General features: G+C 44.3%; 1 protein-coding gene across 4 annotated transcripts in view; it reads right to left on the reverse strand.

Moving 5' to 3' along the window:
* The window catches only part of LOC128695272 (protein tincar-like), a 382,958-nt gene that overhangs the window by 62,153 nt on the left and 308,176 nt on the right, over window positions 1-12,629 (reverse strand). For 3 of the 4 annotated variants that reach the window (XR_011393371.1, XR_011393369.1, XM_070095591.1), the window contains exons 8-11: window positions 10,226-10,423; window positions 5,106-5,204; window positions 4,333-4,452; window positions 868-1,004 (exon numbers count right to left, since the gene is read on the reverse strand). Coding sequence is in view for 1 of the 4 variants with exons in the window: in XM_070095591.1 (XP_069951692.1) it covers window positions 868-1,004; window positions 4,333-4,452; window positions 5,106-5,204; window positions 10,226-10,423 (554 nt within the window). In the remaining 3 variants the exon portion in view is untranslated. The remainder of the gene's footprint in view (window positions 1-867; window positions 1,005-4,332; window positions 4,453-5,105; window positions 5,205-10,225; window positions 10,424-12,629) is intronic. The other variant, XR_011393370.1, reaches the window with a different exon arrangement.

Below are 12,629 nucleotides of genomic sequence, written 5' to 3' on the forward strand. Positions count from 1 at the left end.
TGAGTACAACTAGGTGAGTACACACACACACACACACACACACACACACACACACGATCCCTATCTCTGCTACTTCCTCTCTCTTATCCATTATCTGCTATCCCTTCCTTTCTTCTTCCCTCCTCTCCCTGTACACATGCAGTGTCCCCCTGGTCCCTTTTCCCTGGTGTCTTTTTTCTGTAGCGCGTTTCTGGTCCGTGTTCCCTTGTCCCTGGTTCTTGTTCCGCGGTTGCATGTTCCCTGGTCCCAGGTTCCTGGTCCCTGTTCCCTGTTGAATGTTCCATGGTCGATGTTCCATTGCTGCGCTTTCCCTGATCCCTGTTCCCTGTCGAGTGTTCCCTGGTCCCTGGCTGAGTGTTCCATGGTTGGATGTTCCCTGGTTCCTGGTTGCGTGTTTCCTGCTGATTGTTCCCTGGTCCCCGTTCCCTGGTTGCCTGTTACCTTGTTGTGTGTTCTCTGTTCCCTGGTTGCAAGTTCCCTGGTTCCTGTTCCCTGATTGCGTGTTCCCTGTTGAATGTTCCCTGTTCCATGTTCCTTGGTTGCGTGTTTCCTGGTTGAATGTTCCCTGGTCCCTGTTGAGTGTTCATTTGGTTCCCGTTCCCTGGTTTCATGTTCCCTGGTCCCTGTTCCTTGGCTGCGTGTTCCCTGGTCCCTGTTGATTGTTCCCTGGTTTCTGTTGAGTGTTCCCTGGTCTCCGTTGAGTGGTCTCTGTCCCCTGTTCCCTGTTTGCTTGTTCCCTGGTTGCGTGTACCCTGGTCCCTGATGAGTGTTCCCTGGTCCCTGTTTCCTGGTTGCGTGTTCCCTGGTTGCGTGTTCCCTGGTTGCATGTTCCCTGGTTCGTGTTCCTTAAGTGTACCCTGACAGTACCTGGAGGTAGAAGGAGTATCGTTGAAGGTAACTTTATGCTTCACTCCAGGAGAATGTTTTCGCTTGCTCCAGGATCCTCCTCCTCCAGGGGGTGGCTTAGGACGCAGCCAGTAGATCTCCTCCTCCTCCCCGCGGGCCTGGTGGGGCAGGAAGGTGGGTACGTGGTCGGGGGCCAGGAAGGTAGGTACGTGGGCGGGGGCGTACGTGGGCGGTTGTGGGGTGACGAGGGCGGGAAGAGAAAGATAATGACAGATATCGTTAGTTTCAATGAGTGGATGGGTGAGGACACACAAGTACATGAGTGAGGACACACAAGTACATGAGTGAAGACACACAAGTACATGAGTGAGGACACACAAGTACATGAGTGAGGACACACAAGTACATGAGTGAGGACACACAAGTACATGAGTGAGGACACACAAGTACATGAGTGAGGACACACAAGTACATGAGTGAGGACACACAAGTACATGAGTGAGGACACACAAGTACATGAGTGAGGACACACAAGTACATGAGTGAGGACACACAAGTACATGAGTGAGGACACACAAGTACATGAGTGAGGACACACAAGTACATGAGTGAGGACACACAAGTACATGAGTGAGGACACACAAGTACATGAGTGAGGACACACAAGTACATGAGTGAGGACACACAAGTACATGAGTGAGGACACACAAGTACATGGATGAAAACACACGAGTACACAGATGGACAAGGGCACATGAGTACGTGGACAGAGTACATTATCATAGGTAAATTATAGACACAGTGAGATACATTACATAAAATATTTAAAGCTACATAATAAAGAAGAAAGACTACAATAACAAACAAGAAACAATAACAAACAAGACTACAATAACAAACAAGAAACAATAACAAACAAGACTACAATAACAAACAATAACAAACAAGACTACAATAACAAACACTACAATAACAAACACTACAATAACAAACACTACAATAACAAACACTACAATAACAAACACTACAATAACAAACACTACAATAACAAACAACAAACACTACAATAACAAACACTACAATAACAAACACTACAATAACAAACACTACAATAACAAACACTACAATAACAAACACTACAATAACAAACACTACAATAACAAACACTACAATAACAAACACTACAATAACAAACACTACAATAACAAACACTACAATAACAAACACTACAATAACAAACACTACAATAACAAACACTACAATAACAAACACTACAATAACAAACACTACAATAACAAACACTACAATAACAAACACTACAATAACAAACACTACAATAACAAACACTACAATAACAAACAAGAAACACTACAATAAACAAACACTACAATAACAAACAAGAAACAAACAATAACAAACAAGAAACACTACAATAACAACAAACACTGCAATAACAAAGAAACACTACAATAACAAACAACAAACACTACAATAACAAACAAGAAACAAACAATAAACACTACAATAACAAACAACAAACACTACAATAACAAACAAGAAACAAACAATAACAAACTACAATAACAAAACAAACACTACAGTCACAGAATATTCCTCACAAAGTCCTTCTCAACACTGTTATCTTATATGAAACTGTTATCTTATATGGTTCTGTTATCTTATATGGTTCTGTTATCTTATATGGTTCTGTTATCTTATATGGTTCTGTTATCTTATATGGTTCTGTTATCTTATATGGTTCTGTTATCTTATATGGTTCTGTTATCTTATATGGATCTGTTATCTTATATGGTTCTGTTATCTTATATGGTTCTGTTATCTTATATGGTTCTGTTATTTTATATGGTTCTGTTATCTTATATGGTTCTGTTATCTTATATGGTTCTGTTATCTTATATGGTTGTGTTATCTTATATGGTTGTGTTATCTTATATGGTTGTGTTATCTTATATGGTTGTGTTATCTTATATGGTTCTGTTATCTTATATGGTTGTGTTATCTTATATGGTTCTGTTATCTTATATGGTTGTGTTATCTTATATGGTTGTGTTATCTTATATGGTTGTGTTATCTTATATGGTTCTGTTATCTTATATGGTTCTGTTATCTTATATGGTTGTGTTATCTTATATGGTTCTGTTATCTTATATGGTTGTGTTATCTTATATGGTTCTGTTATCTTATATGGTTGTGTTATCTTATAGATTTGTTTGCAGTAGTTTATGTTTTGTTTACTTGTATTTAGCTGTGTCAACAAGCTGAGATAACTGTTTACAGCGGCAGATGCACCAAGTGTGTCAACACAAGTACAAAACACTGAGGACAGGTGTGATAAATGAGGGAGCATGGTGAAGAAGACGTATAAGAAACACAGGTGTCAGCAACACAGGTGTCGGCAACACAGGTGTCGGCAACACAGGTGTCAGCAACACAGGTGTCGGCAACACAGGTGTCGGCAACACAGGTGTCGGCAACACAGGGTGACAGGTCAACACAGGTGTCGCAACACAGGTGTCAGCAACACAGGTGTCACAACACAGGTGTCAGCAACACAGGTGTCAGCAACACAGGTGTCAGCAACACAGGTGTCAGCAACACAGGTGTCAGCAACACAGGTGTCGGCAACACAGGTGTCAGCAACACAGGTGTCAGCAACACAGGTGTCGGCAACACAGGTGTCGGCAACACAGGTGTCGGCAACACAGGTGTCGGCAACACAGGTGTCAGCAACACAGGTGTCAGCAACACAGGTGTCAGCAACACAGGTGTCAGCAACACAGGTGTCAGCAACACAGGTGTCAGCAACACAGGTGTCAGCAACACAGGTGTCAGCAACACAGGTGTCAGCAACACGTCAGCTCCAACTTTGGCGAAAATCCTCGTGAAGAATGATTTATGCAAGCTCGAAGGAAAAAAAATAATACCATGGAAAATAAAATTACATTTAGTGAAATTGATAAGTAAGACGCATGTGCAGTATTTAGGTCCCTCACTCGAGGGACTGACCACCTCATAACTACGTCGTCAAGGCTGATGGACTGATTACATCACATTCACATCCCTACTGCTTCTCCTGATTCTTTACTCGACTAAAGAAACCTGCTGTGTAGGCGAAATGTTTCGGAATAAGGATACCTAACTATTACACATGTCTTATTTATCGCAGTCAGTAACATTTCAAAAAATATTTCAGTGGCACTTCAGTGGCACTTCAGTGGCACTTCAGTGGCACTACTGCTGAAAAAGATCTCAGATGAACTATCATAATACACAATCTCTTATACAGTGTTTCTATCTTCATGTGAGTTTTCTCATTCCACGACGAGAAATTTATATTCTTCATTATTCACTAATACTAGAGACAGTGTGTGTGTGTGTGTGTGTGTGTGTGTGTGTGTGTGTGTGTGTGTGTGTGTGTGTGTGTGTGTGTGTGTGTGTGTAAGAACGAGAGAAGAGTTTGTTTACCTTTTTCTGTGTGACGGTGTGCATGACCAGCTTCATCAGTGACCTCTTAGGACTACCCTCCTGCAGAAGGTAGGTCTTCCCAGCCCCGATCACCATCACTGGCCCTTCTGTGTCCTCGATCTGACCACACCAGGGAGCAGGAGGACGAGGAGAAGGCTGTTAATGCCAGTCAGCAGCATGATAGGCAGATGGTGAGAGGGAGGTAGGAATGGAAAGATAGATGGAAATATAGGACAGAAAGAAACGTGCCTCAGTCTAGTAAAGACGCCATATTGTGCAAATATCAAAGAGAGGGAGAGAGGGAGGGAGGGAGAGAGGGAGGGAGAGAGGGAGAGAGAGAGGGAGAGAGAGAGGGAGAGAGAGAGGGAGAGAGAGAGAGAGAGAGAGAGGGAGAGAGAGAGGAGAGAGAGAGGGGAGAGAGAGAGGAGAGAGAGGGAGAGAGAGAGGAGAGAGAGAGGGAGAGAGAGAGGGGAGAGAGAGAGAGGAGAGAGAGAGGGAGAGAGAGAGAGAGAGAGGGGAGAGAGAGGAAAAGAGGGAGAGAGAGAGAGGGGGAGAGGAGGGAGAGAGAGAGAGGGAGAGAGAGAGAGGAGAGAGGAGAGGGGGAGAGAGAAGGAGAGAGAGAGGGAGAGAGAGAGGGAGAGAGAGAGAGAGAGAGAGAGAGGGAGAGAGGGAGAGAGAGAGGGAGAGAGAGAGGGAGAGAGAGAGAGAGAGAGAGAGGGAGAGAGAGAGAGAGAGAGAGAGAGAGAGAGAGAGAGAGAGAGAGAGAGACTCACCTGTCTGGAAAGTTGCACCTCGTTGACCAGTCTGATGGAATGAGTGCTGGTCACTATTGTCTTGGAAATCTGAACCCTCAGCTTGAAGTGCCACCGAGACTGTCCAGATAAACAATAACCAAGTTATTACAAGTAGTTTATGCATTATGAATCCTTAATGTAACTGTTGATAATTGCTCAGCTGGTGGGAGGGTCATGAAGAGGCTGAAAAGAGGCGTTTAATAAAGACAGCTTTGAAGTGTTGCGTAGAGCTGTGGTTACAGAAGAGAGGTTGCAGGATGCAAGGGAAATGACTGGTGGACTGATGAGGTGAACAGGATGGCAAACAAAAACAAGTTGACATGTAAATGTTTATGTCTATGTTAAATTAATGTAAGGTGACAATGGGGAGGGAGGGAGGGAGGGAGGGAGAGAGAGAGAGAGAGAGAGAGAGAGAGAGAGAGAGAGAGAGAGAGAGAGAGAGAGAGAGAGAGAGAATGAATTAAAACAGCAATAACAAGATGGCAGGAAGAGCAAATGAAAAATGACTGAACCACTATATTTTTTTCTTGCTGAGAGCAGGAAAAGAGAAAGTTTTGGGAGGTTAATAAAGCGAGGAGACCAATAAAGCAAATGGAAGTGTCTGATAAAAGTGAGAGAGAGAGAAAGAGAGAGCACGACAGACAGAGAGAGAGAGACATTCTCTTTTGAAGAAATTGTTGAAAGCAGATGGTAAAATTAAGGCAGAAATCGGGTGTCAAGTCCCTGGGCGGGAGAGACCGTGACTGACACGGTACAAGGAGAACTCCTAAAATGCTAGTGTCTGGTGCATGTGTTCAATGTTTGAGTGCCACAACCAGACAAAGAATGCAACCCCAAAAATAATGCTGACACCAGACAGGATTTAGAGAGAACCAGAGCAATAATAACAATAATAATAATAGGAATGAGTGAAATGGAGGGAAGAAACTTGGGAAATAGATAGTGAGAGGAATGAGCGAGGAATAAGGAAAGAAGTGGAAATAGATAAAATGTTTAAGGAGACAGAAAAAAAACACAAAAACACAAGACATTGCAGTAGGTCTACTGGCCCATGCTAGGCAGGTCTAACTCCCTTCCATCTACTTGTGTACCCGTCCAGCCTAGTGATGAAATTCACCCCAAGCTTCCCACTTCAGTAACACTGCCTACGAGGTTTATTCCACTCGTCTACAACTTTATTGCTAAGCCAGTACTTCCCTCTATACTTTGTAAATCAAATTTTGTCCACCTTGAATCAATTTGAGTGTAGACAGAGGTTAAAGAACAAGGACGAGGTGATGGTAAAGATGAGAGAGAGAGAGAGAGAGAGAGAGAGAGAGAGAGAGAGAGAGAGAGAGAGAGAGAGAGAGAGAGAGAAAGAGAGAAAGAGAGAAAGAGAGAGAAAGAGAGAGAGAGAAAGAGAGACAGAGACAGAGACAGAGAGAGAGAGAGACAGAGACAGAGACAGAGACAGAGACAGAGACAGAGACAGAGACAGAGACAGAGACAGAGACAGAGACAGAGACAGAGAGAGTACTCGCTCACATGACGGATGCAAAGCTGGTGGTAATGGCTGGGTTCAATCACTGCCATGAAACACACTACCATTGTCATTAACCATGCTTCTATTACCACCATTAATCGCCCACCCACAACCAGCACCACCACCACCACCACTATTAATTCCAGCACCATCATCACCATCATCGTCAACAGTGGTCAACAGTACACCCCATACTGTACACACTACACCCTCACCCTGTACACACTACACCCTCACACTGTACACACTACACCCTCACCCTGTACACACTACACCCTCACACTGTACACACTACACCCTCACCCTGTACACACTACACCCTCACACTGTACACACTACACTCCCACACTGTACACACTACACCCTCACCCTGTACACACTACACCCTCACACTGTACACACTACACTCCCACACTGTACACACTACACCCTCACCCTGTACACACTACACCCTCACACTGTACACACTACACTCCCACACTGTACACACTACACCCTCACCCTGTACACACTACACCCTCACACTGTACACACTACACCCTCACACTGTACACACTACACTCCCACACTGTACACACTACACCCTCACCCTGTACACACTACACTTCCACACTGTACACACTGCACCCTCACCCTGTACACACTACACTCCCACACTGTACACACTACACCCTCACCCTGTACACACTACACTCCCACACTGTACACACTGCACCCTCACCCTGTACACACTGCACCCTCACACTGTACACACTGCACCCTCACACTGTACACACTGCACCCTCACCCTGTACACACTACACTCCCACACTGTACACACTGCACCCTCACACTGTACACACTGCACCCTCACACTGTACACACTGCACCCTCACCCTGTACACACTACACCCTCACCCTGTACACACTACACCCTCACCCTGTACACACTACACCCTCACCCTGTACACACTACACCCTCACACTGTACACACTACACCCTCACACTGTACACACTACACCCTCACACTGTACACACTACACCCTCACACTGTACACACTACACCCTCACACTGTACACACTGCACCCTCACACTGTACACACTACACCCTCACACTGTACACACTACACCCTCACACTGTACACACTACACCCTCACACTGTACACACTACACCCTCACACTGTACACACTACACCCTCACCCTGTACACACTACACCCTCACCCTGTACACACTGCACCCTCACCCTGTACACACTACACCCTCACCCTGTACACACTACACCCTCACCCTGTACACACTACACCCTCACCCTGTACACACTACACCCTCACCCTGTACACACTACACCCTCACCCTGTACACACTACACCCTCACCCTGTACACACTACACCCTCACCCTGTACACACTGCACCCTCACCCTGTACACACTACACCCTCACCCTGTACACACTACACCCTCACACTGTACACCCTCGCACCACGGTACATTTGACCGAGATTTAACCTCTAGTTCTCTAATTCTCTAATGGCAGACTCTGACCAGCCTCAGACCAATCTTGCAAGTTGATGGTCTGATCACTCAGACTATGTCGCACACCCTGCAACATAGGCACCACAGCCAAGCTGATCAGCAACTGATCGAAGGATCTTATGTCAGGGACCTGATACAAAGTCCTGTTAAGAAAAGCTTTTGAGAATTACTAGTAAGATCTATTAAATGAGGGTTGTAATGGTTGTTAGTGTGGTGATTGTAGGAGGGAGAGACAGAGACGGTGGTTGTGATAGTGGTAACTGGTCAACCATAGTGGTTCTGGAGATAGTTATGGCGAGTGTAGGTACGTGTAAGGTTCTAATCTCGGAAAAAGAAAATAATCACGCACTTATTAACTAATTAATATAGATCTTAATGTGTGCGCGAACAACACAAGTCAGGAGTCGTAGTTAGCAGTAATATAAAGCCAAGACAACACCTTATACAAGTGTTCGAAGTAAAATTAAGAGAATTCCTGACTCAATTCTGGTCTTCATATTACAGACTGTACATAAATGTGCTGGAATAACATACGGAGAAGCAATTGATCCCATATATCAGAAATCTTTCCTACGAGGATAGACTGAGGGCCCTGAATCTGCACTCTCTGGAAAGGCGAAGAATTAAGGGGGATATAACTGAAGCATATAAACAAAAGACAGAAATAAATAAAAGGGATATAAATAACCTGCTGGAAATATCTAACAAGAGAGCCCACAAAAATGGACTCAAATTGAAAAAAAAGATAGATTTAGAAAGGTTATAGGAAAGCACTGGCTTGGCAATAAAGTTGTGATTGAGTGGAACAAACTCCCAAGTACAGTCACTGAAGCGAGAAATTTTAGCTTCAATAAACGGTTCATGGTTTGTTTGCAATCGTGTCATTACGATTTCGTGAGTCAAATAAACGGTTTGACAGGTACATGAATGGGTATGGATGGGTGTGGGTTAGACCTGCCTAGCATGGGCCAGTAGGTTTACTGCAGTGGTACTCTTTTCTTGCGTTCTTATGATGACAGTAATGACTATTTTAATAGTGATAGTAATAGTGGTACTGGTGATTGTGGTTGTTGTGGTGGTGACCATCACTGGCTGGTTGGTTAATCTTGGCCAAAAATCGAGACTTTCCGGGTGTTCTGATGTCTCAAAAGAGACGTCTTATCCATGGAGAGACCAGCATCCCCCATGGATCCCTGGACTCCTGGATCCCTGGACTCCTGGATCCCTGGACTCCTGGATCCCTGGACTCCTGGATCCCAGGACGAACACTATCATGGTCTGACATTCTATCTCCCTCACAAAACAGGTACTATGAAGACTAATAAGATATGATGAGGCTGGATGATGAAGCTGGATGATGAAGCTGGATGATGAGGTTGGATGATGATGATGGATGATGAGGTTGGATGATGCACACACACATTATCAGGGTCCCAGACCATCTCAGAGGCCCCGGAGGTACCACAGAAAGAACTCGGGTAATGGGAAATTGAGAGAGAGAGAGAGAGAGAGAGAGAGAGAGAGAGAGAGAGAGAGAGAGAGAGAGAGAGAGAGAGACAGACAGACAGACAGACAGAAACAGACACAGACAGAGACAGAGACAGACAAACAGAGACTTGATCATCATCTAGAAAAGTTGACCACAAACACGATTACTTATAACAAGAAATGAAGGTTAGTGGTGTAATAGAGGAGTACGTTATATCAGAGTGCTAGATAGCGGAGCACTAGATATCAGAGTACTACATATCAGAAAACTAGGCGGTGAAGTGCTAGATAGAATACTAGACAGTGTAGTGCTTGATAGCGGAGTACTAGATAGTGTAGTGCTAGATAGCAACTAGATAGTGTAGTGCTAGATAGCAGAGTACTAGATAGTGTACTGCTAGATAGCGGAGTACTAGATAGTGGAGTACTACATATCACAGTACTAGATAGTGGAGTACTACATATCACAGTACTAGGTGGTATAGTGCTAGATACCAAAGTGCTAGACAGTATGCTACGGTACCAGATAGCTGAGTGCTAGATGGTAGAGTGCTAGATTCTTCGTATCTTACCTTGATGGTGAGGATCATCCACAAGACAATCCAGATGAAGAGATGGATGATAGTGGCGATAGTGGCCACGAAGACGGATGTGTCCAGTGAGGCGCGGTACACTACAGTCCAGTCATGTAACAGTGGCGAGGCTGTGGCTGTCATCAGTACTAGCAACGTCAGTCCCCAGCACTGTGGCCAGTAACTCCAGGCTGTCTGCTGGTACACACACACACACACACACACACACACACACACACACACACACACACACACACACACACACACACCAGAAAAGAAATCAGTCAGTAACACCTTGAGACTCTCCTTCATAAACTTATAAAATTACAGTATTACAGAATGCAAAATGCATCTACAGTATATTTATCTCTAAGATATCTGCTAAGTACATATGAATATTTTTATGCGATAAATGACGAGAAAAACAAGAGAATGTAAGAGCTGGAAGTCAAATATCAATGTAGGGGAAGAATTCTCATGCCTGTGTCATGAGGTCAGATAATCACTCAGTGTATAAACTGAGAGGGATACTGAGTGTATGTCAGGTGTTGAAAGTGTATATACATCACTACAGGTATATACATCACTACATGTATATACATCACTACAGGTATATACATCACTACAGGTATATACATCACTATAGGTATCCACATACAAACTACAAACATATATCTACCATTGTTTCCTGTCATCACGCCTTCCATCACGCGAGAGGAGGAGCAGTAAATGTAGTGGAGGGAGGGGGAGACAAGAGGGAGAGGGAAGAGCAGGAGGGGAGAAGAGGAAGAGAGGGAAGAGAATAGGAGGCGTGGGAGAGGAACCATGGGAAGGCATTAAGAGGCGTGTGTGTTGGGGGATATCAGGAGGGGTGAGGATGCTGGAGGGGAGATAACGAGGCATGTGGGAGGGGAAGTAAGGGGAGGGGAGGAGAGGGGACATGTTAGGAGGGGGAGGGGGTAAAGGAGGGAAGTTTATATTAAAGGGGTTGAAGAGCCCAGGAATAATAGGTCAATGTTGTCACAGTAAACAACTTGACTGATCATCCTTTCCTCCCTCCCTCTTCCTCTTTCACTCTCTCTCATTCGATCTCTCTCTCTCTCTCTCTCCCCGTTCTCTGCCTTTCCCTCCAGCCTTCTTTCACTCACAGTCGTTTATATACCTTCCTTCCCTTCTCTCTTCCTCCCTGCCTATCTCTTTTCCAGTTCCCTCCCTCCCTATATGCCATGATTGTGACCAGATCTACCAGGAGTTCATTACCTTTGTAACTAGTTCAGCTATCATAACTTTGGGGTCCAGTCCCTGGACCCATTATGTACCTTTGTAATCTTTTGACTACCGCCCACAGGATGGGTATGAGGTGCATAATAAACATATTAAACTAACTTCCCGATACTCTAAATCCGTCTACCTCTTAATGTACCTCTGGACACTTTCTAGAGTATCTTCTGAGTTAGTTAACTTCCTCAACGCTCTAGCGGAGATTATTACAAACTTACATCCCACATATTTCTGATTTCCTCCCACCTTGACAAAAAAAAAAAAAAAAAAAAGTCCAAAGTGGTAAATCATTCCAATTTAGCCTCGTTCATTCAGTGGTACACTTAGGACCCACTCAAAAAGCAGTTCATTCAGTGGTACACTCGGGAACCACTCAGAAAGCAGCAATGCTCACTTAATTGCTTGGTTAAGTGCATTAAATATACCTGAATTAGTAAGACTCCAGATCACTTAAACACCATCAACTACACTTGAATCTTTAATAAAAGGGAATAAAGTTCTTAGTGTATATATATATATATATACACATACACCTCTCAGTGTATATACACAGAGCTACACACCTCTCAGTGTATATACACAGAGCTACACACCTCTCAGTGTATATACACAGAGCTACACACCTCTCAGTGTATATACACAGAGCTACACACCTCTCAGTGTATATACACAGAGCTACACACCTCTCAGTGTATATACACAGAGCTACACACCTCTCAGTGTATATACACAGAGCTACACACCTCTCAGTATATATACATAGAGCTACACACCTCTCAGTGTATATACACAGAGCTACACACCTCTCAGTGTATATATACAAAGCTACACACCTCTCAGTGTATATACCCTGTGTGCGCGAGAAGGAATGAGATCCCAGACACATGTACCCTCCTGTCAGCAGGAGAAGGAAGAGTCAGTCATACTGGACCATGCAGGAGTCTGAGTGAGATAGCTTCCTGGCACTCAGGATCAAGTGAGATAGCTTCCTGGCACTCAGGATCAAGTGAGGGTCAGTGACCCCTGACATGGAAGCAGGTCATGTTAAGTCATTTAGTTACGCTCATTCTCAGGAAAGGAAAACCGGACAACTTTAAGATCCATCCTGGACCACACTGAAAGC

This window comes from Cherax quadricarinatus, chromosome 50, assembly GCF_038502225.1.
Source record: "Cherax quadricarinatus isolate ZL_2023a chromosome 50, ASM3850222v1, whole genome shotgun sequence".
NCBI classification, from domain to species: Eukaryota; Metazoa; Arthropoda; class Malacostraca; order Decapoda; family Parastacidae; genus Cherax; species Cherax quadricarinatus.